This window comes from Macrotis lagotis, chromosome 7, assembly GCF_037893015.1.
Source record: "Macrotis lagotis isolate mMagLag1 chromosome 7, bilby.v1.9.chrom.fasta, whole genome shotgun sequence".
Taxonomy (NCBI): domain Eukaryota; kingdom Metazoa; phylum Chordata; class Mammalia; order Peramelemorphia; family Peramelidae; genus Macrotis; species Macrotis lagotis.
The window spans coordinates 154485328-154511073 of record NC_133664.1 but is presented as its reverse complement, the minus strand read 5'-3'; the positions used below and the strand labels follow the sequence as shown (position 1 = coordinate 154511073).

Below are 25746 nucleotides of genomic sequence, written 5' to 3'. Positions count from 1 at the left end.
CCAGCCCCGGCCTCCCCGCCAGTCCCCTCCCCCCGGGCCCTGTCGGGGGCGGCGGGGCGCCCTCCGAGGGGAGCCCCGGCTCCGGGACAAGCGAACGGTCTTCCTGGCCTGAGACTGAGCGAGGGCGGGCGGAGAAAGGGGCCGAAAAACGCACGCTTCTTCCCTAGAGCCGCATTTGTGTTGCCCAGCCCTTGTAGATAGGCCGAGCCCCACCGGAGTGACCCCTGGCTCTGGCTGTCCAGAGCCGACTCGCCGCTGTTTATTTACATCCTCCAAAAGGAGCGAATAATGTGAGGTTCGCGGGTTCCGCGGTCTTTCCCAGTAGAAAGAAGCGAGACGTACTGGACTCGAGGGAGGAGACCTCAATAAAGGAGAGAAGGGATGCTGCACTTTTTTCGTTAGTTTTATAGATGTGAAGTCAAAACTGCAATTTCCCTCTTTTGTCCTTTAGAGATTCTAAAAATGGCGGCCCCAGGCTGATGTTGTGGTAATCTAATCAGCTCGGGTCCTCCACACCCCATGCAGTGCGTTTGTCTGCAGCATGCCTCTGACTTAGTGTGTTTACATGAAAAGACTCGGGTTTTCCAGCCATTTACAAGAAAGGATTCTTCTTTTGCTGAAAACCACAATGCGAGGTTCCGCGGGATGATTTTTGTTGGCTATCCATGAGAGGGAAATGAAATGACACCCCCTTTTGCCCCCCTAAATTGAACTCAGGTAGCCTTAATAGTTTCTGTACTAGGGATGAGAAAGGCAATTTTTTGTTGAACCTTTTGGAGGGCGGGGGAGGGAGAAAGAACTACAAGCATATCTCTCCATTTGTTACTAGAGTAAGTGGAAATAGAGATTATATAAAAAGTATCTTTGTTACACAATTTCATTTAGCTACATATTCCTGTGATCGCTTTAATCTTTAGGAAAATGTTATTTCCTATCAATCCTTTTGCCTGAATTTAGATTGCCTGCATTTCAAGGAAGTATACAAACAAGCTCAAATTTGTTACTTCATCAAAGTGTAAAAATTTCGGGTTCTTTTTTTTTTTTTACTACAATGTATTCATTACAATTTTTATGTAGCATTTTGCATTTTATACAGTTTGAATTGTGTATTTTTAAGTGAATCTTACATGTTCTATTCTAAGTGAAATATTTGACCTGTAAAATCACCATCAACATTATCATCCTTATTACATAAATGCAAAATTAAGATTTTAATACTTGGCATAGTGTTTTGGAAACTTCAAATATGGAATCAGAAAAATATGTAGTTGTTTTTCTCTCCAAGTTGTTAAATATGAATTGTTAGATATATCCTTTAAATGTTAGCTACAACATAAGTGCTGTAAATTATTGATATTTCAGAATCTAGTTGGTTAGAAAATCATGCCATGGTAATTTTGTGGTTTTTTTTTGAGAGAGTTTATGTTTACTTTATTTCTGGAACTGAAATATTGAAAGACTTTTGGACATTGAGCATTTTCTGGCCTGAGAGAGGATGACACTACTAATAATACCCACCCCCTAAGAATGACCTTATTCTATTATAAATGCAATGATCTTTTAATGTGCAATTTAGTTGTTTTGCAGATTACTTTAGGTTTCATGATCTAGATGTGAGGCCTGCTTTATCTACAAAACTAGAAAATGGCCGTGGGTTCCATAGTGTTTCTGATATTAATATTCTATGGGTGGTATTAATCTAGGAAAAAACTGCAGGCAGTGAATAAAACTACAATTGTGAAACTGAAATAAATGAGTTTATGAAGTGTAACCTAAAATCCTGTAGTAGAATAGAACTTTTATATTTAAAAGATTCTTGGACAACTTTCACCTTTTTAAAATACCAGATAATTTAGTGTATTCATATTCCACATTGGCAGATTTCTAGGACTTAAAAAAACTTTCTGCTTTGTAAATCATTATATGTACATGTATACATATACATACATATATATATATATATTCAATGAGCATGTTTTAATTTTGGTTGGATAGGTGAATTGAATTCTGTGGATCCTAGCATAGTTGCTATTTCAAATCAATATATTCCTGTTCAGAGGAGTTGTGGATATACATTAATGTATGGGCACATGTCTTTTGTCTTTTTTAGACACATCTAATCCAGGGGAAATATTTAACATCATTTGATCTGAAATAAACACAATTTTGCATGTTATAAAATTAAATTGTGATCTCAAAGCTAGCTAATTGACCTTGTTGATGGTTTTTGTTTTTTAAATACAAAAATTAGAAGAATAGATTTAAGGTTTTAAAAATTACTTTTTTCCTGGTTTGTTCTGATTTGAAAATGTAAAAATTTGAATGATAATTCTTGTGTCTTATTTTAGATGCCTTTTTAAGTAAAAAAAAAATTGGCTCAATACTGAAAATATCAGACATTACAATGGATCCATTACAATGGATCTTTCTTTTGTTTAGGGGTTTCCTGAACTATAATATATCTATAACTGTAGATATTTGGCTATAAGTTCTATAATTTTCAGTTTGAGTCAGCACTTTATAGAGGGATTTATTGAAAGGTTAGGAGGAATTTATTTTTGGAGGAATGTTGAGACATCTGATCCATGGGAAATGCAAATCAGTATTTCTTTAGATAGAAATATTAAGACAATCAAATTTTAAACATGGTGAAAAAAGATTGGTTAGAATTCTTTTCTATTTAAGTTAATTTTCAGAAAAGTTGGTTGTTTCATACTGTATAAGGGTGGGGTGTATGTTTTGTGTGTGTGTGTGTGTGTGTGTGTTTTAATGCAGTTTTAAAATAAAATTTCTGAGAAAGAAAAGTCTGTATAGATTTGGAAAAGTCTGTATAGACTTTTTTCTTGAAGTTAATATAAATTTCTTTTGAATCCTAATTCAACTTTGGATATTTCTTCTTTTCCTCTTTTCCAACCAACCTCACTGGCCCAACCCCTAACCCCTGCCCTCCATCTTCTCAAAGTGCAGCAATATAAGATTATAATTTTGGGTTTTTTTTTAATACTTTCCCTAAATACTTTTTTTTTAAGGTTTTTGCAAGGCAGATGGGGTTAAGTGGCTTGCCCAAGGCCACACAGCTAGGTAATTATTAAGTGTCTGAGACCAGATTTGAACCCAGGTACTCCTAACACCAAGGCCGGTGCTTTATCCACTATGCCACCTAGCCACCCCCCTAAATACTTCCTATCAACAATTTCTGACATAATGTTAAAGTAACTCCAGGATCTGCTGGATTCTAAGTGAAAAATAAGAAATCATAACAGTATTAATCGGAAACCTTGCAATATTTGCTAAATTTTTTTATTGGGTGAGAGGTGAAAGAAATGTTACTGGTATTATTTGTATCACGAATATAAACTTATTTCCATGGAGTTAGTATATCTGTCGATAAAAGATTATCAGTGTTTTTCCCCCCCTTAAAAACTTTGAAATTAGTGCTTTAAATATGGACCTGACAAGTTTCTTAAAAAGAAAAGTCCCTTTTTTTTAAGCTATCTTTCTGATTGCTCTCCTACTAATCTTTTTACATAACTCTCCATGGTCATGAAATGCCCCTATTTAAAACTCTTCTCAGATTCCCTGCTGTATGTGTGAATGAGTCTCATCCCCCCTCCCTTAATTTACTATTAAACTCCATGAAGGCAAGGATGATGCCCAATTTAAACTTTATAATATACACAAAGAACTGTGTTGAATGTTTTTTGGATTTTTTTAAAATGCTATTTTATACAAGATATTAGTAAGACAATGTTTGTTACATTCTTAAACTATTTTAACAAATGACAGTAGATTTACAATAAAGAACTGCTTAGAGGGTGCCATTCAGTTTACTTAAATATGTAAAATTTCTATATTTATAAGTACTGGGTAAGTGCCTTCTGTATCCCAGGTGGAGATACTGAGGCCAAGAATGAAGGACTTTACCCTCAGAAACTTATATTTCTTTCCCCCTCCCCCTGATTTTATTTATTTTGAATTTTACAATTTTCTCCCCTAATCTCGATACCCTCTCCCCCCACCCCCCACAGAAAGCAGTCTGTTAGTCTTTACATTGGGAAACTTTATCTTATGTGGGGATATAACATGGTGGTCATTAAGTAAATGGAGAATATAGACAAAATGAGAACACAGTGATGAGGGAAGAAGAAAAAGCACATGAACAGCTGGGAAACTCTAGAAGGGCCTTTCAAAGGAAAGGGAAAAAATAAGCATTTGTATAGGGCTTACTTTGTGCCAGTGTCATCTTATTTGAAACTCACAGGAATCCTTTGAGATTGGTTCTAACTTTCTCCCCATTTTACAGTTCAGCAAGCAACCAGAATTGGGTGACTTGCCTAGGATCTCAGTAGTATCTGAAGTCAAATCTGAACTTACTTGCCTTTTGAAGAAGGTGACACTTTATATTGTACTTTTGAAGTGAGGTAGGGGTTTCCAAGAAGTACAAGTGAGGAGGGAGAAGATTCTAGGCTTGGAAGACAAACTGGGCAATAGCATGGCTATGGAAGATAGAATGCCAAGTTCCAGGAACAGCAAATGATTGGACAGAAGAGTGCATAAAGGGGAGTAAGTAATGTGTAATCAGTCTACAGCTAGGTTGTTTTTCCCCCCTTACCTTACATTCTTTTATTCATAAGCAAGTTTGGGTAACACCAATTTAAACAGTCACATTTGAATCTGCAGTGTTACTATGATGATCAGCAATTCTTAAGTTTTATTGTTTTGTAATAAGACATTTAGAGGGCATGAATAAAGAAACTTTTTTAATTGTCTATGGAATCATCACTATTAGAGAGGCAGTGTGGTAGAGATATTATGTTAGTATTGGATTCTTGCAGATCTTGGTGTAAATCACGGCTCTGACACTTAGAAACTTTTTGCTTTCCTAAGTCTGTTTCCACATGTGTAAAATGGGAACAAGAATAATTTATATTATGTAAGTTGTAGAGTTATTGTGAGGCTTTCAGTTTTTCATTCTGTATTTGCATGTAACACTAGATTTTTCTGTTAGAAAAAAAAATTAAGACCCTTAACCTCAGAATTATGTGTTAGATGCTATATTCAAATTGAAGGAGTAATTTCACTTTTTTTTGGTGAATTTTGTGTTTTTATAGTGAATATATTTGACAGTTAATTTTTATGGAGGAATAGCTACTTAGCAAGATGAATCTTATATAAAAATTAATTTCAGTTCTCTAAGCAGTTACTATAAGCAGTATTGTTAAAACTGAAAATTGGTTAAAATTTTACACTAATAATGATGTTAAAAAAAGATTACATTGGAACTACCCTAATTGGATCACTCATCTGTAAGAATACTTAACACCTTTTCCAAAGTAGTTTACAAATAAACATAAGAACTTTCAATAATTTGGGGGGGGGGGGCGGCGGCTAGGTGGCGCAGTGGATAGAGCACTGGCCCTAGAGTCAGGAGTACCTGAGTTCAAATCTGGCCTCAGACGCTTTCTAATTACCTAGCTGTGTGACCTTGGGCAAGCCACTTAAACCCCATTCATTGCCTTGCAAAAACCTAAAAAATAATAATAATTTGTAGCAGGAAGCTTAGACAAGTAGCCCTGCCATAAATACTAGAGAAGCTTCTACTTGGATTTCTGATCCAGGCAGGAAAAGCATATTCATTTTAATGAACTTCCATTTTTTAGAGTACATACATAAATCTTTAAAAAAAATTCTGTACAAAATTTTAATTTTTTTCATGTATATTCTGTGAGAATTTACAACTACATTTTTTCTTTGTTTTGGAGGGCATATATAAGCATTAAAAAAAATTTAGAAGTTATATAGATTAAATGACAGGATTTCCCTTCCAGTTCTACTTGTGTGATTTTTCTTGTTAATTATTCAGGTTTCCATTGTAAATGCTTGTCTTCATATTGCCTACCATCTTCTTTTCCTGGGTTTTAGATGCATATACTTTGTTCTTATATGGGAGGGGAAGGTTAATTTCTCTTAAGAGCATTCTAGTAGTAGTCCATACATTTTAACAATCTCAAAACTAGCTGCATTAGTTTTGGCTTTTCCATAAAAGTAAAACTGAGCCTGATTCATAGCATTCATAGTTGTTTTCTTTTTTACTATTCTTTTATTCTTTGGTATGTGTATTATGTTACCTTTTGGTAAAGGAGGAGAGGGGAAGGGAGTTACTTTATTGAATACAGTTTCCACAGATCTTATTAGAACTTTATGTACTCCTAAGCATATGTATGTATCATATAGAAATTAATGAATTTCTACTTTTTTTGCTTAAGGTAACCCTTCAAGGGGCAGCTAGGTGGCACAGTGGATAGAGCACTGGGCTTGGAATCAGAAAAACTCATCTTCATGAGTTCAAATCCAGTCTCAAACAATAGCTGTGTGACCCTGGACAAGTCACTTAACCCTCTTTGCCTCGGTTTCCTCATCTGTAAAATGAACTGGAGAAGAAAAGAGCAAACAACTCCATTGTCTTTGCTAAGAAATCCCCAAGTGAGTCACAGAGTCAGACATGACTGCATAATAAATTGTTTTCCGAAAAACTTTGCTATTGTCACTATGGACATTTCTTTCAGCCACATCAATTGCTATTTCTTCACAATTAAATAGAATTACTATGGATGAAAAACGTCAAATTACGATCAAACTGAGGATGATCCTTTATTTTAGCTAGGTTGTTTGATCCTTTGATGATAAGCCTGCAGTTTTTCTCTTAACCTTCCTAGCTTGATAAAATATGCCAGACATTAAACTACATTAACAAGATTTACAAAATCAATGTCACCTCCACATCAGGGTGTTCAAAGGTAACTTAGTACCAATGCTTCTTTGTTCACTGTTTAGAATTATTGATGAATGAGTATTTGTATTTTCAGCTTTGCATTTTTAGAAATAAAAGAATTAATATTTATATTCTTTTGAGAAGCTGTATTGGGATAGAAAAAAGAATTTAGACACCCTGAGTGGGCATATATACTTTCTACTTTTTTTTCATTTTATGGGATTTGCTGCAAACTATAACAGCTGTATTTTTTTTTTTAAATTTGGGTCACAAAGATTTCGAATATTTTTTTCAATGTTGAAAAGAGTAAACCTAATTTTTATCACTTAAGTAGGTATATTTAAATAAATAGTGAAATACATTTACAAATCTCCAAACTTTGGTTCAGTGAGGATTTTGAAGACTAAAGGGGCAAACTAGATGGTGCTGTGGGTAGAGTACCAGCCTAGGAGTCAGGAAGGCTTGAGTTTGTATTCAGCCTCAGACTCATATTAGCTGTATCACCCTGGGCAAGTCACTAACCCTAACTGCCTCCCATCCAGGGCCGGTCTTCCTGATCCATATCTGACCACTGGACCCAGATGGCTTTGGAGGAGAAAGTGAGACTGGTGACTTAGCACAGCACCCCCTCACTGAAATCTAATTCATGTGCTTGTCATGGCATCACCTCCCTGATGTCAAAAGTCATCTTCAAGAATGAAGGACAAACAACAACAGAGGAGTAATCTCCAACCTTTAGGGACCCTGTTAATCACTAGTCCAACTATTTAAATGCTTAAATGAGTACTTTCAACAAGTACTATGGGAATTATTAGGCTGAGCCCTACAGCTGGTAAGATCAAGGTGAGGCACTGTGTTGGGGTGACTAAAGGGCTGACCTTGAAGGCAGGAAGCACTATGTTTGAGCACTATTTTTGTCACACACACACACACACACACACACACACACACACACACACACACACACAGATTCTGTGACCTGGGCAAGTCACTTAAAAGTTTCAGTACTTTTAGGCAACCTTCGAAACATTGCCATGGAGATGTCAACCTTCAGTGGTAGCAAAGATTTCCTCTTCTGGGAATCTTATCCTGTGATAGAGATATCTTTGTGAAAGATTCTTAAGGATAGGTAATAATTGAATTGTTGTGTTGGAGGGAGCAAGAGATGAGGTGTCTTAGGTTTTATGCCAACATGAAAAAAGATGTAGCTGCAGTTTGAAAAAGATTTGTTGAGCCTTACTAGATCAGAATAATCATATTGGGGAATAGTGCATTGAGGATGGAAGACTATATTGGAGCCATTTTTTGAATATCCTCCACCTGGACTAAAAGCATTTGGATTTTATCCTCTCACTACTGGGGAACTAGTGTAAGAATTTGGGGCACAAGAGTAGCATAGAGAAAGTGATGATTTTAAAAAAATCAACTTTTCAGTGCAATATGGATTGAAGGGGCAAGAATTCAGATTTTTATAATCTCAGAGACTATATTTGAGGTTGTGGTGATGAAAGTGAAAAGGGAAGAGAATAGATGAAAGAAACATTAAAAAAGATAGAATGGATAATACTTATCAATATGAGAGAAGGCAGATTAGGGAAATGGAAGTATCCTAGAAGAATTAGGTGAGTGGAACCCTATATAGAAAATTGATTTCTTTTCTCTCACATATAACAACTTACTGGATTTGGATAATGAGTTCTGGGGAAATGAAAATTGGATTAAAGAAGAACTGGAAGAAGGTGGGATGGGGAAAAGGATGGATTAAAGATTTTTACCTCCAAGGAAGGTGGAATGAACTCCTTATGCAAAGACATTCAGAGCAATTTACAATCAACAAATAACTACTAAATATCTAAATGTTCAGGCAACTTCGAAGCATGCATTTTTTATTACAGGTCTCTTCTTTTATATATAACTCTTATCCCTTCTCTTCTGTACTATTACAATCAGTAGCCTTCTAATTGGTCTTTGCTTCATGGTACTTCCCACATGATTTTTTTAAAAACCTAGGCTTGACTGACTCTCTGATAATTACCCTCAGAATCAACTATAAGGTTCTCCATTTGTCCTTTAAAGTTATTCACAGCCTGGCCTCTTCAACCTTTCCAGTCTTACACTTTATTCCCCTCTAAGCTATATTAGTTTATTTGCTGCTGCTCTCCAAGGGCAATCTATTTCCCTAATCCTTGCCTTTTCAACTGGCCTCATAGTCAGATTGCTCTAAACTCTTACTTTCACCTTTTAATTTCCCCAGTTTTCTTTTTTTTAACCATTTTCCCTTTTAAAATAACCTCACATCCCATTTTTTTGCAGCAGTACCTTTCTTCCTTCACATTTGAAAATTCCATTTTACTCTGTATAAATCTTATTTATTATTAATTTTGTATTTTAGCCTCCATGATTTGAATTGCTTGAAGGCAGATTTTTTTTTTTGCCTTTTTTATCCCAGAGTTTAGCATACCTATACTAAGTTTTTAATAAAAATGCTTCTTTACTGACAGATTCTAATGGGGTTTAATTTCAGTTTCTTAGGGGCAAAAATTGACTTTTTAAAAAAATTTAAATTTACTAAGCAGTTAAGGGTAATACATAAGTTCTTTTCATTTGCAGTATGTTTTATGACAAGATATGCCTTAGTTACTTATTATACATATGTATCTAGGAGCTGACTATTGCTGCTCTATTTTTCTTTGAATCCTAAGAAAACACTGATATAACTGAAAGGACTATAACAGATAAAGACTATATGAAAATAGTCTTTTAAAAACAACTTCTGAGGAGCAACCTGTTAAATTTTGGCAGCTCTAGTTAGAATTTGATCTAGCCACTCACATTGTGGATAAATTCAATTTTCTACTCTAAATTAAAGGCTCATTTTTAGCAATCTTCAGAATTTATTCTTTGACCTTATTTATTCCCTTTTATTGTTCATTAGTAAATTTAAAATATGGAAAAGCTTTCCTAGAAAAGAAAAGTTAAAGTCCTACTTGTTACAGTAATGCATCATTTTTTTCTTCCTATCATTCACACAAGATCTTTTCCTTTTTTTACATCCCCTTCATTTCCAACTATATCCCTTTTCATCCCCTACTCAGTGAGCCATCATTTGTAACATAAGTTTTTTCTAAAAATAGAAGGAAAAAGCAGGCAAGTTTTACTAGGATTTTTAGTCTTAAATACCCATTGTCTTAACTCTTTCTTGATACTCTTGATCATTATAATTTTCTTATGTTCAGTTTTTTTGCTAGTTCCATTGTAGTCAAGTTATAATGCATATTTTTTTCCTGACTGCCTACTTTACTCTGTACCAGTACGTTAAACATCTTCCATACTTCACCAAATTCTTCAGTCATCATTTCTTAGAGTGGAATAATATTTTACTATATTAACATAGCACAACTTGTTTAGCCATTCTCTATCACATGAGAAACTGCTTCGTTTCCATCACTTTTTGTGATAGCTAGAAATAATTTTGGAACCTTTCTTTTTTTCCCTCTTGATCTTTAGGATAAATGCCTAGGTGTGAGCCTCTGATACAAATGTTTGGGCTTCTTGTTTGCATAACTCTAAATTGGTTTTAAGGATAATAGACCAATTCTGCTTTCCACCAACAAGTATTAGTGGGCTTTCTTTCCACTGCCCTTTAAATATCTTTTCAATTTTTGGCCAATTTTCTGGGTGGGAAGTAAAACCTTAAAAGTTGTTTTGATTTATCTTTCTCTTTTAAATAGTAATTTGTAATAATATTGAATATAGTCATTAAGAATTTATAATTCTTTTGAGACCTGCATTTATTAGAGAATGGTTCTGGAGCTTACTTACATACTTGTCTTTCCTTTATTTAAAAGGGCCTATTTTAAGACTTGAGCTTGAGTATGCTGTTGTTGATTTCTGTTTATTGTTTATAGCAGTTTTGTCTATAGAATAATTGAAGTTCAAAAGTATTAATGTAACAATAATTGGAAACAGTCTTATTTTCATGTGTCACTTTAAGAGTATAGTTTGTTTTGAATGTTATGTCTTGATGGCAGGACAGATCATGTCAGTCTAAATTTTATTTTTTTGTACATGATTAATTTGAGGAAAGTTGTAAAAATGGTTCAATTTCAGAAGAGTATTTGACAATCTCACTTTCCTCTTAGACAAAATGGAGAGATGAAAGGGGTAAGATGATTGATATTTCATGTATTTGTTTTGCAATTGAATGACTAGACAAAAAAATGAGCCATTAATGGGTCTGTACCATCTTGGAGTGAGGACTTCATTTGAATGCCAAAAGGAACTGTCCTTGGTGGCTGAGTTGAAGGCATAGATTTCTCATAGATGGACCAAAGAATTTTTGGAGTCAGAGCTGGCATTGATTTCACAAGGCCAGCTAGTCCAATCCTCATGTTTTACAGATACAGAACCTGAGGCTCAGGGAGGTTGATTGGCTTCCCTCAGTCACACAAGTAAAAAAGTTTCAGAGACAGAATTTGAATGAGGGATCTGTCTTCTGATTCTATAGTAAATGTTCTTTCTTGTTGTACCATGCTGCCTCCTTGTGGTATATTGAGCAGATTTGTGGATGACATAAAACTAGAAGGGATTGATAACAAATTGGATAATTGCATTTCATACAGGGTGGTTTAATGAGATGAAATTTACATTGTTACAGTTACAAAAATCAGATTGAAAAAATATATGTTAAGTAAGGGGAAGGAAAGCAGAGTGGAATATATATATATATATATATATGAGAAAGATAATGAATTTCTTAATAAGCTGCAATGTCAATATGAGTCATATTCAACCTGTCTAATAATTAGAGCTGTCTAAAAGTGTAATTGACTGTCTCTAAAGGTATAACATAACAAAAGCTGTATGGTTTGGACTAGATAAGATAGCTTCTAAGTGACTTTCCAACTTGGGATTGATTCTCTGTGAAATTGTTCAAATTCAGATACTTGGAAAGTAGGGATTCTGTGCAGTCTTAGATTGTATTAAGAGAAAATTAATATGTAGAATGAAAAGGAACTGGTCTTCCCTTCTCTCTATTTACATCTTATCTAGAATATTCAGTTCTGGATACCACAGTTTTAGAGGGGTGGGAAGTGTTGAGGAAGTTGACTAGAGGTCAAGAGAAGAGACTTGAGGAAGTGAGATATATATTTTAAACTGGCATCCTCAGAATGAAGATTTTCCTGGACTTCCTATCTAGCTACTGAAGTTTTCCCTTTGTCCTTGTCCCCATTTCTCCCTCCCTCCCCCCAAAGAACCCCAATTTGTACTTCATGCTTGTCTTCCATATGAAATATATGCTCCTGGAAGGCAAGGACTGTTTTGTTTTCTGCATCCAGGAGGAAGTAGAGCTAATAGCTATCTTAAAATATTTCAGGGACCCTTGTGTGGGAGAAAGATTAAATTTTTTCTCCTTGATATCCCCCTTGTGGGTAGTAGTACTGGAGCAGTGTTTTGCAGAGAGGTAGAGTTTGTCCAGAAATAAAGAAAACTTTCATACCATTAGAGCAATATCATTGAGTCAAATTGTGAATAGCCTCATGAAAAATTCTTTTCTAACAGTAGATCCTACCAAAGAGTAGAATGGACTGTCTCAGGAAGTAGTGGGTTTCAGGTAGGTTTTCAAGTAAAGTCAGGACTATCATTTCTCTTGATATGGGTTGAACTAGATGACCACTGAAGATTCTTTCAACTTAGGTAGTCTGTAATTTCAAGATATTATTTTTATTCATTATTATTATTAAACTAGTGTTTACTTTTCTGTATTTTCTCCTAGTCTTTGCTTATAATTAATTGTTTGTTAAAATAGCAAATTATGTTTGCTATTAAAATGTAAGAATGAAGATAATGGATAAATGTTTAGAAATTCTCATCTTTGACACAATTCACAGGACCATAATTCTAGTTTGGGACTTTATCACCTCTTACTTGTGGTATCACAGTAGCTTCCTGGTTGGTTTCTCTATCAAGTTTCTTTTCTCTCCAGTTAGTCCTTCATATAACTTAATTTTCATAAAGCTTAAACTTTCATAAAGTTTAAGTTTGTTAGTGTCACTTCTTTCTATTAGCTCCCAGTTCCCTTTAGGATAAAATATAAACTCCTCTATTAACTTTGATTTTACTTTATTCTATAAAGGCAGCATCATGTGGGAGATAGGATACTGGATTTGGAATTTAGATTTTAAGTTCAAAACTCACCTCAGACACTTAACTAGTTTTTTGACTCTACAAAAGTCACTTAATCTCTTTATATTTTATCTTTCCTACATAACGTGGTGTAGCCAGATTGGACTTCTTTTTGTTCCTGAAATTTGCACTATAATCTTATACTATAGCTTCGCTTTGATTGCTTCTCATTCCAGTGAAGTACACTTCAGCCTTTTATCCTAAAACCCCTGACATAGGGATCAAATCTTAATTTAGTAACATTTTTCTTATCTATTACCTTGTGTTTATTTTGTATAAACTAAGTTTATGTGCATATATATGTATATGTTAACATATATACATGTCTTTCTTATAAGTTTTTTCCTAACAGCTTTTTAATGGCAAACAGCAATATGTACATATGTGTGTTGTGTATGTGTGTGTGTGTTTGTATATATGTTTTTTTAATCGGGGAGAGCAAAAAAGTTTTCCTTTGGAAGGACTTTTAACAGAACACTGTCCTGAATGTTGGCATTCCAGATAAAAGCAAGCAAGTCCATCCTTGCCCTTAAGTAACTTTCATTTTTAATAAAAAAGGATAACCTTTCAAGAGGTGGTGTATCCATGAGAGGAGTGTTTTGAATAGAAAAGTCAGAAGGAAAGATTAGGGCCATAGGCAAGTGATTGACATTGACCTTTCCAAAAGTGGTATTGTTGGTTTAATTACTGTTTTCAGAGCTAGCATTGGAAAACATGGAAGATGGTCCATGTAAGATGGCATGGTGGATCTGAGTCTTGCTGGAATTAATATCTTATTTTTCCTCTTTCTTTCTCCTCTTTTTTTCTTTCTAAAGCATATCACTCTGTTCTGTATATTAATAGGGTGACTTGCTGTAAAAAGTTTTCTATTGTGAATCAAAACAGGAAAAATAAGAATTGGATCAGGGGTGTATGTTAGCATAAAAGATAGGTTTTTTTGGTTTATGAATTTAGTTTTTGCTTTTAAGGGTAAGATTTCTTCCAAGTCTTTAACATCAACTCATTTTTAATCTTCTTTCTGTGGATTTGGCTGGTCCATTTTTTGATTAAGACAGTCTTCAAGAATTGTTTAAGAGTAGGACATATATCTTTCTTCCAATCCATAGTACTGTATTTCTTTCCTAAGATCTACAGCTGTGAACCTGGAAAAATTCTGGTTCCTGTTATCTCCTCCCTCCCTACATTTCCCCAACCTTTCATCTTTGGTGAGAAAACCTTCTTTATAAGGTATGCCCACCTCCCCAGCTTCATTTAAATATAAATTTAGGCTTTGTGTCTGCTCAGTCTCATATATATATATATTGTGTTTCCTCTTAAGTTTATATATTGTTGGGGTTTTTTTTTTTGTCAGTTTGATCTTTTCAGTTGCTGGGTATTTTCTTGGAAGGAAATATCATTGGATGGACCTCCCAGTGCTTTATTGCTTTTTTAAAATTATATCTTTTACTTTGTTAGATACAGAAAGGATATTCAACAACATACTCCAGTACTTCTTTCCCCACACTATCATCTACACTCCCCCCCCCCCCCCCAACATAAGCAGTTAGGGTCATTTCAGTATAAAACTGCTTTGCAAATGCACTCTTAACAATTTTAAGAAATCATTTGAAAAGGTAGTTTTGATAATGGATCAGTTTTTGGCAAGGTAATTATAGAATTGAGGTGACAGAGTAGGAGGGGAAATCTTGAAGTTGTCAAAGGACTTGAATAGTCAGGGCTCTCTCCTCTCTATGTGGAAGAGCTCTGCCCTGGTCAGCTGGGAAGTAGAAGGGAAGCTTATTTACTCTTTTGTCACCCAAAATTGAAAAGCATCAATTCTATTGAGATGGGCTTCTCCCTTTGGTGATTAGGAAGCCAAGCCAGTACTTCTAAAGGCTACCCAGTAGCTTGTAATTCAGGAATGCTCAGCTTGAACTTTGACCAGTGAAGGTCCCCTGAAGCTGTTTTGTTGCTCTTTAGAAGAAAGATTAACCTCACCATGGAGGTGGAGAGAGTATTCCTGGTAGATATTGGTCCTATTGTCCCACTCTTTGAGGTTTGACTTCTTTCCACACATATCCTTATTCTCCCTTTCATAACATCCCAACCTCTTGAATTCTTTCCTTTGCTGTTTTTTAGAAATTTTTTACCTGTTGAAATAAGGTGTCTGAGCCTTAATTTCCTTAAGGGTAAAACGGAAATAATACTGTTTGTCCTGATAGATAGCTAGGTATATTGGGTCTTGGAGCCCAGAAGACATTGACAAGCACTTCTTAGTGCCCCAAACAATTATCAGTTATTATGTATCTGCAGGTCTATGTTTTTGGAGGAATTTGACATAATAGGAGACTTGGACAATAAAATTAAAGCTCTAGGTGCACACTTATTTTTGTTTTACTTCAAATTATTATAACATACTTACTCTCTCATATTTATGTGTTCTACCGCCCCCCCCCAAGTTGTTGTGAAGAAAGCATTGGTAGAATGTGAATTATGTCTTGAACCTATAGCCTGCCCTTCCACCTCTTCCTTGCCTGAGCTGAGCTGAGAGACAAGCCCTAGAGCCAAAAGAATGAATAATAGATGCTTTCTCTTGAACTAAGATTTGTTTCCCTATTTTAGTATGCTGAATCATGGTCTATGTTGGTGTTCTTTTCCCTAACCCCCTCTCTGTCGATTACAGGGTTCTATAATAATTATGTATTGGACATAAAGCACTATCAGTCTAATTCTCCCACGCACTTTTTTTTCTACACTATCATACTACACTCCTCTCCCCCCACACATAAGTAGGTAGGGTCATTTTGGTATAAAGCCCTATCACTCATGCCAATTTTAAGATAAATCATTTGAAAGATAGTTTTGATAATGGATCAGTTTTTGGCAAGGTAATTATAGAATTGAGGTGGCAGAGTAGGAGGGGAAATCATTAAGTTGTCAAGGGGCTGTATAAGAAACTTGCTCTAAGGTATTCTTGTTTCTATGGAGTTAGCATATCTCCATTCAACATGAATTGATCTCATTATTGTTTGAAAAAGAATAGCTTAGTTTAACATTATGAGAAAAAATGTTTTGGGACCCCTATTTTAAGTAAAATATGTTCTAAATAACTTGAAAATTCTGTATATTTATAAATTGTTAGAATTTAGAGCCGGAATGCACCTTATGAATTGTCTAATCAAAATCCTTCATTTTATTAGTAGGCAAGCTGGGACATAGAAAGGTGAAATGATGTATCCGAGATAAATAGTACAAATCTTTGTAGAGAGGCATCATGGTTTTGGGAAGAGAGCACTAGGTGAGGAGTCAGAAAACTTAGGTTTAAGCTCTACAATACTTGGTTGAACCATTTAGCTTCTTTCTCTATAAACTGACCCTTGTCCACCTTATTTTAGGATGTTTATACCAAGCAACTATATATGAGATCTGTAAAACACTACATAAATGCAGTTTTTTTATCTTCTTAGTGATCTAGAACATCCAGATTTTGAACAATTTCCCTTTTCTATTTCATTTAGCAAATATTTTTTGCTTGCTTTGGGAAAACTTTGTGCTAGGTAGACATTGGGAATATGAAGACAAAGAAAAATTTCCTTACTGCAAAGAACTTTCTACTGTACACCATGTATACAAATAGAGAATACAATGAAAATTGAGAAGGAATAAAAAGATCCCGAGAAAAGCATTCCAGAGATGGAGAATTGGTTTTTTTAAAAGTAGGTTTTTGAATTGGAGGAAATTGTAGAGCAGTTTAACATCTAGATTTTGTAAAGGGGAGAAATAAGAAATTTGTATTTTATTTGTTGGGAATCCCTTGAATTTTTTGAGCAGGGGAGCCACATTTTCAGTTCTGTGCCTTAGACCAATTTGGTAACTGTATGGAGAATTGATTAGAGCGAGGAGACTGGAAGTAGAGGAACTGAAAGTCAGAATTTGTGAGAATTTGTACTTTATATTGTTGGCTGTGTGAATTTGAGGTATTAGTGGGGTACAGATATATGAATGAGTTTAACCTTGGAGGACTTGCCTCAATTCAAGGTTGGAGGATAAAATGAAATTAGCAAAAGAAACAAGTATGAGAAATAGAAACATCAATAGTCCATAGTAAGCAAAGTCAGAGTGGTGGTGCATTAGATTGGAAAGAAGATGGTATAGATAATTATTAGTACCAGATTATGGGGGCAATTTTGGTGGCATAGTAGATAAGAGTACTGGCCCTAAGAGTCAGAAAGATTGATATTCTTGAGTTTAAATCTGGCATTAGACACTTACTAGCTATGATTCTAGGCAAGTTACTTAACCCTGTTTGCCTCAGTTTTCTCATCTGTAAAATGAACTAGAGAAGGAAATGACAAATCACTCTAGAATCCTTGCCAAGAAAACCTTATGGGGTTGTGGAGAATTGGACATGACTGAACAACAACAATCAGATTATGGAGGAGCTTGTATGCCAAGATGAATTTTATAGTGGGAACCATTGTAGGATTTTGAGAACAATAACTTGAAAAGGTGGGTTATTTAAAAAAAATATTAATCTAGTAATGCTGTACCAGATAAATTTTGGTAAAGAGAGAGTGACTGAGAATGTATAACCAAGTTAGGTCATTAGATTATTATAATAGACCAGTTGTGAAATAAGTGCTTCGACCATGATGGCAACAGTGATATTTCAGTGATTCTGAAGGCAAAATTAACTGCTTTTTTTTTGTTTGTTTGTTTGGGAGGGGGATAGGGTAAAGAGAGGAAGTGATGATAGTTTAGTTGGCATTTATATCTTTTAAGTTTTTAAGAGACTTTAAAAAAACTAATTTGATTCTCTCAACAACTTTAAAGTAGGTGCTGTATTGTTATCCTTATTTTTATAAACAAAGAAATTGAGGTCCAGAGATTGTCACTTGTCCCCTGGTCATACAAGTAATTATCAGAGGAAGAATTATTATCTCTGGACCCCAATGTATGTACTGAGATGACTGGAGAATAGTATTTGCTATCAAATGAGAGAATATTTGTCCAGCATTTTACAAACTTTGAAGTACTATCTAATTGCTTGCTATTAGTAGTAATTCCTTCATGATTTTTCTTTTATTTTTATATCCTTGATTCGCTTATTGGTCTATTGCAACATAGATTGAAATTAGGTTTTTGTAATATACCTGCTCAACTATTTTGGTTGCCCCCCCCCAGATTTTTTGGGGGGAGAGGAATTTGTCTCAAATTCTTACCTCTTATTGGCATATTTATTTAAATGAAGATACTGAATCTGTCATCTCTAGTTATTGTAGTTTGAATGACCAAAATATAACATTTATAAATATAGTAGTTTTTATGATTTCATATAATGCATATCTGGTCATTTGGAGTCTTCTGGATGATTTTTTTGTCCTTTTACTCCTTTTTTTTGGTAACTAGATTATGCTTTTTCATAAGTAACCCTTTATGCCCATTAGCACTATCTCTGGGAGGAGGGTTTTATCCACCCAGAGACTATTAACTTACATAATGGGGTTACCAGCAGAAGATTTGTCATGTTGAAAAAGATGTATCATACTTTGCATCTCTAAGACATTTCCCTTTTAGAAATTTAGAATTAGTTTTTATACAATTTGTAGATTTGGGGATTTGTTTAGTTAAATCCCCTTTTTTAATTTGAAAGGAAATTTTTTTTTAATTAGAAGGGAAATTTATGAGTTTTTTGAAACATGAAGTATCTTAACGGTCTTTATTCATAAGGTTAATATTTTAAAGATTTATGGTTGCCATATGTGGAAGAGGATGTTCTTGCTAGTATATATAGATTTTATTTTTAAAATTTCATATAGAACTATCATTAAGGTTGTATTATTTGGACAGTAGTAGATGTGAATGGATTATATAGTCTAATTTTGACTTAAGTTTTTTATTTTTTTTATTTTTTCACTTATTTATTTATTTATTTTAGGTTTTTGCAAGGCAAACGGGGTTAAGTGGCTTGCCCAAGGCCACACAGCTAGGTAATTATTAAGTGTCTGAGACCGGATTTGAACCCAGATACTCCTGACTCCAAGGCCGGTGCTTTATCCACTACGCCACCTAGCTGCCCCGACTTAAGTTTTTTAAATCGTGGTTTACTGGTACTTGTTTTTACATTTCTTAGATTCTCTTTCATAATAAAGAATTGCCTTAATTTCCAAAACTCAATTTTTGTTTTAATATTTAAAATGATGTTTTCAGATGTTATTTGAAATGTAAACTAAATATTCCAGGAGTGGGTTTTTTGGGTGTGAATGTAAAAATCTAAATTAAAAACTTTTGTTCAGTGAAATTTCTACTGGAAGACTAGCTCTTTTAGAAAAAGTACCATACTACCTTAAAGTGTTTTTAGCTTTAGCAAAGTTTTGGTACCAGTTTCTCTTTTCATTTTTAAAATCTGTGATATTTACCTTCCTAGACAAGAACATTTAAATATTTTTTCATGAAAACACAAAGAATCTTCTTTAAATTCCTTGAGATCAGAAAACCCCTTGTTTATATTATAGCAAAATATCTTTAAGCAGAATCACTGTATCAGTATTCATCACTTTCTTTAAGAAAGATTTTGTTTATTTTGAGTTTTACAATTTTTTCCCCCATTCTTGCTTCCCTCCCCTCCACCCCACAGAATGCATTGTGTTAGTCTTTACATTATTTCCATGGTATACATTGGTCTCAGTTGAATATGGTGACAGAGAAATCATCCTTAAAGGAAGAAAAATAAAGTATGAGATAGTAAAATTACATAATAAGATAATTTTTTTTTCTAATTTGAAGGTAATAGTCTTTAGTTTTTGTTCAAAGACCATAATTGTTTCTCTGGATACAGACGGCATTCTCCATTGCAGTTAGCCCAAAATTGTCCCTCGTTGCACTGATGGAATGAGTGAGTCCATCAAGGTTGATCATCACCCCCATGTTGCTGTTAGGGTGTACAATGTTGTTCTGGTTCTGCTCATCTTGCTCAGCATCAGTTCATACAAATCCTTCCAGGCTTCCCTGAGTATTCGTCACTTTTCATGATTAAAAAACACTAAAGCTCATGAAAAATTTTTTAAAAACAGATCTTGGATCATGGTTTGGTAAATAGGAAGTTCCTTTAAACGTATATTATCTCATTCTACCCTTGCTTGAGATAACTATAAACTAAGCTCATTTGCTGATTGAAACACATTGTATAATCTAAATCCTTTTAGTACTATCAGATCTCATTAGGATGATGTGAGGGAAAAGTCATAGGAAAAGTGACATGTCAGTAGTCGCATCATTCTATATGAGTTTGGGGATTGCATAGTGGCAACTCTTTTAAGAAAGCACCTTTCTAGTCTTAAAATAACATCTCTAGAAACCCTTATTATAGAGAAATCTGACTTTGATAGAATGTGCCAAAGAACTGGAATGCTCTGCAGTACCCTTCTCTGTTATACCTCTGCCCCCTGTTTTTTAGGCAGCCAGAAGTGCTGCAGAGTTTTTAATGTCTTCAGTTCTTTAGTGTGTACTTTATCAGCTACTAGCTTTTTATGCTAGATGGCATTTCATGCTCTTAGCTATCATTTTTTTTTTGATAACCTAAAAGGTCTTTTTGAGCTAGCAGATAGGTACTCAGGAAGCATCTAACCACAGAAAAACTAGGAAAGTGATAGTGGGAACAATCTTAAGCATTTGTTTTCCAAATATTATGTAACTATACCATTGCTTTGTTATAATGAGCTATCTAGTATTGTACTTGTGGAGAGCATTGAGCTGTTTTGAAAACTTTCCTTTTTAATGCATGAAATTAGAAATTTAGTATGAGAATTGTCTTTAGAGATCAGGTACCTTTTTTTTTGATGCTTATAGGTGAAGAAATAAAGGCTTGACTAGGTTGTAATTTTCCTAGGGTCTACTGTCTTTTTTGTTCTTTTAACTCATTCTGTACCAAAAAAAATCATTGTCAAGTATATCTTATACATGATAACTAGTTTAACCCCAATTTATAAGAAAATCTGTTGGTTCTGGAATATCATTCTAAAAATTGTCATTTTCTTCTGGAATTTACCTAAAACTTCAGTGAGGTCATTTTTTTAAATGAATGTTTCAATAATGTTTCAAAGATTGCCATTACTTTTATTAGTGGTGGTATCTTTTGAACTGGTTTTTTTCATTGATTTATGTCCTCAGAACACACACACACACACACACACACACACACACACACACACACACTTTTTTTTATTAGTACTGTTTTTGGTTTTCCTTACCTTTCCTTCCTTCCATTCTTTCTTCCATTCATCTTTCTACTTTTTCATCTATGGGTGTAACTTCTGATATTTTAATTCTTCATGTAGTTCTTGTATTTCCAGACAGTCAAATGTAATGAAAAAGGCCCTAGACTTGAAGTCAGATGATTTGAAAATGAGTTCTGACTTTGATGTTTGTTAGCCTTGTGACAGTGGTCCTTACTGGTCCAGTTTCTTATTCTTTAAATGACTTGTTCTCATGACTCATAAATTTACTGAAAAGAAAAACTCTTTATGAACTGTTTAAGTGCTAAATAAAGATAAACTAGTATATTCTATGTATATTACTTTCTCCTTTATCCCATTTTATTACTTGTTCTTATAACTTTAGATATTTTTCATATTGTGTCTTCTCTTTACCTTTCAAAAAAATTCTCTTTTCTCAGATTGGCTTCCCCACTCACAAATTTTTCTTGAATATCTAATTTTAGTCATTTACTTGTATGGCATTGTTTAGCTTTCATGTCTGTAAAGAATGATAGGCATCTTTTATTTAAAATCACCCAGAGTCTTTGTCAGAAAGATTTTTAGCTACATTTAGGGTTTTTAATCTTGTAACTGTGTTAGTAGTTCAATTTTATGTCCTTTGGGGGGAAAATAGCTCAATGCCTTGTGTTCACTTGGTTTCTAGGTCTATTCTGGATAACAGGTTTTGTGAAGATTTTTATTCTTTCTTGGACCTCAGAATTACCACCCATCTCATGGTATTTCCTTTTACGTTATTTCTTTAATGGATATAATTTGTTCTCCTCACTGTTTTTGCTGACTTGTGGTTAACAGTGGTTTCTATTTTCAAGAATAAAGATGTAGCTGCCTTGAAGGCAGTTGTTTGGTTTCTTATCACCTTTTCCCCAACCCAATCTTGTAGTGAGTGATTACCTTTGTGGATGCACTTAGATGTTTGCAATTAACCTCTTCTGACATAGTTCTTTACATCTTTTCTTCAAACTATAATAAATTTGTTGCAAATGAATATTTCTGGCTCATGTTAAATAGCCTGTTTTCTGGATGTATTTGGATGCAGTGAAGAACTGTATTGATAAAGAAGACCCTTAATTAAAAGTCAAGTAAGGCTAGGAGATACCAATTCCTTTTCATTTGAACAAACTAGAAGTTTTGCTTCTTCAAGGAGTTTTGAAATTTAATAATGATAATGATTTTTGATAAAAGTAACTATGCAGAATGTAATGATTATTGCATTTTAGATAATTTAACTCATTTGATTAGAGCATATTACTTCCAAAATTAAAGTTCCTCGTCTCAATTGCTTTCATTCCAAGGCCACATTGTGATGCCTATCCTTGTCCAAATATAGTCCATTATCATAAGAAGAGTTAAGTAAACTATGTGGCAGGGCTTAGTTAGTTTTCATGACTTCAAAAAAGATTCAAGCATATATATTTGAATGATTAAAATGTATGCATAGTGCCCAGTATATATAGTAAGCACTTAATAAATGCTTGCTGACTTGGTAACATCAAAATTATAAAAGACACCAAGTATGACACAGGAAATATGCAGTTATTTAAATTTAAGTATATTCAAGTAATAAATTATTAAATTTCCTGGTTGCTGCTTCCGATGAACTTTGTAAATTTGATAAATGTGTAAAATGACCTTTGTGTCTATCTTTTAGATGATTTGTTAACCATTAAAAAAAACCTACTTCAGCAACTTCCAACAGAGGGAGGTTTGTTTTGTTAGACTTTACCTACTAGACCCAAAACTTTCTGAGTGCTGTAAGTGAATGAAGGGAAAAAATGAATGTTAAACACTTGCAATTTATTTTACATGATGCTTATCTCATAGAAAATTTTAACTTTATCCCCAGATCTTAACTATGTAAATTCTTAATGAAGAATGTAAGATAATTTTTTTTTCCATTTCTAAGTCTTGCACTTGCAGTCTTGAAGGAAAGTTTTTAATTTGTGTGGTTATAATCTAGATACATGGGGTATTGCTTTTGAAATTAGACAAATTTTGGGACATGCCTATACTTGAAATGAGTTTTAAGCATAGAAGCCCTAGTTTGAAAATAAACAAGAGCTTTTTTTAACTTTGTGAATTCAGATCTATATTGATGCTGAATGCCTACATTTTTCCACAGGGCTTTTTCAATCTTGTTTCAAGTTTCTGGATGGATAGAAAGTCTTTGAACTGGAGCATAGGTCTTCAAACATTTTGGGAATAACATAACAAAAACACAAAATTAATCCTATAACTATAGGTACACAAACCATTGTTTCATGACAATCTATAGATTTATCTAAAATGGTACTTTTAGGACAAAACTCATCCAATTCTTGATTACAAGAGAGAATCGTGGGTGTAACTTTGGTAATCAATTCATATACCAAGAATTATGTACAGGTATTTTAATGGAGAGCAAACCACATGGAGAAGAGACCTCTTGGTATAGAGGATAAGGGAGGAGTGGCCTCAGAGCCAGAAAGAGCTGAGTTGTGACTTTGGGCGTGTCATTTTCACCTTTTAGTTTCCCCAGGAAGCTTTCTAGGGCTCCAGCTTGAAGAGTATGTGTTCACCTGTTGATAAAGGGATATTCACTCCCTGTGAATTTTAAACACTGCTTTATTAGTTTCTTCTGTACATGAATGGTAGGATCATGAGATAGCAATTGATATAGAACTTTAAAGGGTCGTTTTACAGGATGATTAAGGACTTGTCCAGGATCATATGGGTCATGAGTGGTTAGCCAATATGTTAACCATGATCTTTTGACCCCAGAGCACATGCTCTTTCAATTTTACCACAAGATTTGAATGTTTTATTAGTGTTGCCTGGCCAACATGTTAGGAAAAAAACATAAAACATTTCATTATACTTTAGATTAGATACAGGTCACATTACATCTCTTTTATATTTTGTTGTTGTTGAATTGTAAGTGATCCAACTTGGGGTTTTCTTGGCAAAAATTTTTGAGTGTTTTAACATTTCCTTCTCCAGCTCATTTTACAGATGAGAAAACAGAGGCAAACAGTGTTAAGTGACTTGCCCGGATCACAAAGCTAATAAAGTGTCTGAGGCCAGATTTGAACTCCTGAAGATGAGTTGGCCTGATGCCAGAGTTAGCACTCTCCATTGCACTACCTAGCTGCCCTTTTGAATATTTATTGTTATATATTATTCTAAAGAGCAAAAAAGTTAGAACACGGATGATAATATATCTAAAACAGTGTTATAGCAGGGTTATGCTATGGCTCTCAAAATGAAGTTTTAAATACTTTTTTAAAAGAACCATTTTATCGCATGATTATTTTTATCTTTCATGTTATACTATATGCTCTGTTTCTTAAAGAAGAAAATGACCTAGAAATATATTTCTCTCCTGTTTGATAGTCTCCTGGATTGAATACTCATTTGTTGAAAAAGAGACAGATAAGCTGAAGTAAAAAACAGTTTAAGTCTACAGAAATAACTGTGGCAAGTAACGATACTGAGTATTGCATAAATTTTCTTATTTCAAATGAGATGAAGTATGTAGAGGATTCTTTTAAAGCATTTTGTAGTGCTTTAATGTGCATGTTCTGTAAACCTTGAAGCATCAGCTATTACCCGTTATCAGTTATATACCATATCTGTTACTTAAAACATATGAAAGTTTTTCTGAAGCTTTTTTTGTTCCTTTTTCTTTTAAACAGGGTTTGTGGATGCACTTAGATGTTTGCAATGAGCACTGTGGCTGGCATGCCCCAGTGTTTTGGATACCAATGCATAGGACTCCGTAGTAATCGAATTTATCAGAAACGAACGTCATGAGCATAGTGATCCCATTGGGGGTTGATACAGCAGAAACTTCATATTTGGAAATGGCTGCAGGCTCAGAGTAAGTATTACTGTAACAAAATTTAGAGCTATCCAAAAGTGGAATGGGTTGCCCTGGGAGGCAGGGGTTTTCCCTCACTAGAGGTTTTCAGGTAAAGGTTGGGTGACCATTTGTTGGATATTGTAGAGGGCATTCTTGGTCAGGTAAAATTTAAACTAGATTACCTCTGAACTCTCTTCCAACTCTGGTATTCTGTGATCTTTAAGGGCTAGAGGGCAGGAAACATTGGAACTATTTAATTTTAAACAGCCAATGTTTAAAACATTTTTTTTTCTTAAAAAGGTTGTACTGCAGTTATTCACTGCAGAAATACATAATATCATTTAGTTAGCTATTTTTTTATTAGTTTTAATTACTAACTTGAATTCTGAAGTATTTTCTAGTTTTGAATATCTTTTCCTATGCTATATTGCTGGCACTTGAAAAATGTTTTTAAGCTAGTCGTGATAGGCAATATAATAGTGAATAACTTGGCAGCCTTCGAGCTAAAAAGACCTGAATTCAAGTCCTTTTTCTTGGCTGTGTAATCTTAGAAGCTATTAGTAATCTTCTAAGAAAGGAATTGTTAACCTTTTTTTTTTTTGTCATGGATCCCTTTGGTAATTATAAAAAAAAAATTTTTTTTAAGATTCATCAATCCTAAGTTAAGAATCCCTGAAGGAAACCTATTAGTGTCA

The 25746-nt window shown here is 34.2% G+C and overlaps 1 protein-coding gene across 8 annotated transcripts in view; it reads left to right on the top strand.

The window, feature by feature from the left end:
* KMT2E (lysine methyltransferase 2E (inactive)) overlaps window positions 1-25746 on the top strand; it is an 89415-nt gene that overhangs the window by 432 nt on the left and 63237 nt on the right. Inside the window, exons 1-2 of one of the 8 annotated variants that reach the window (XM_074193974.1) lie at window positions 2-6483; window positions 24885-25069. In XM_074193974.1, coding sequence (XP_074050075.1) covers window positions 24999-25069 — 71 coding nt within the window. In that variant the 5' untranslated portion in view covers window positions 2-6483; window positions 24885-24998. Of the gene's footprint in view, window positions 25070-25746 lie in introns of all 8 variants that reach the window. The other 7 variants (XM_074193972.1, XM_074193971.1, XM_074193973.1 and 4 more) reach the window with 7 other exon arrangements.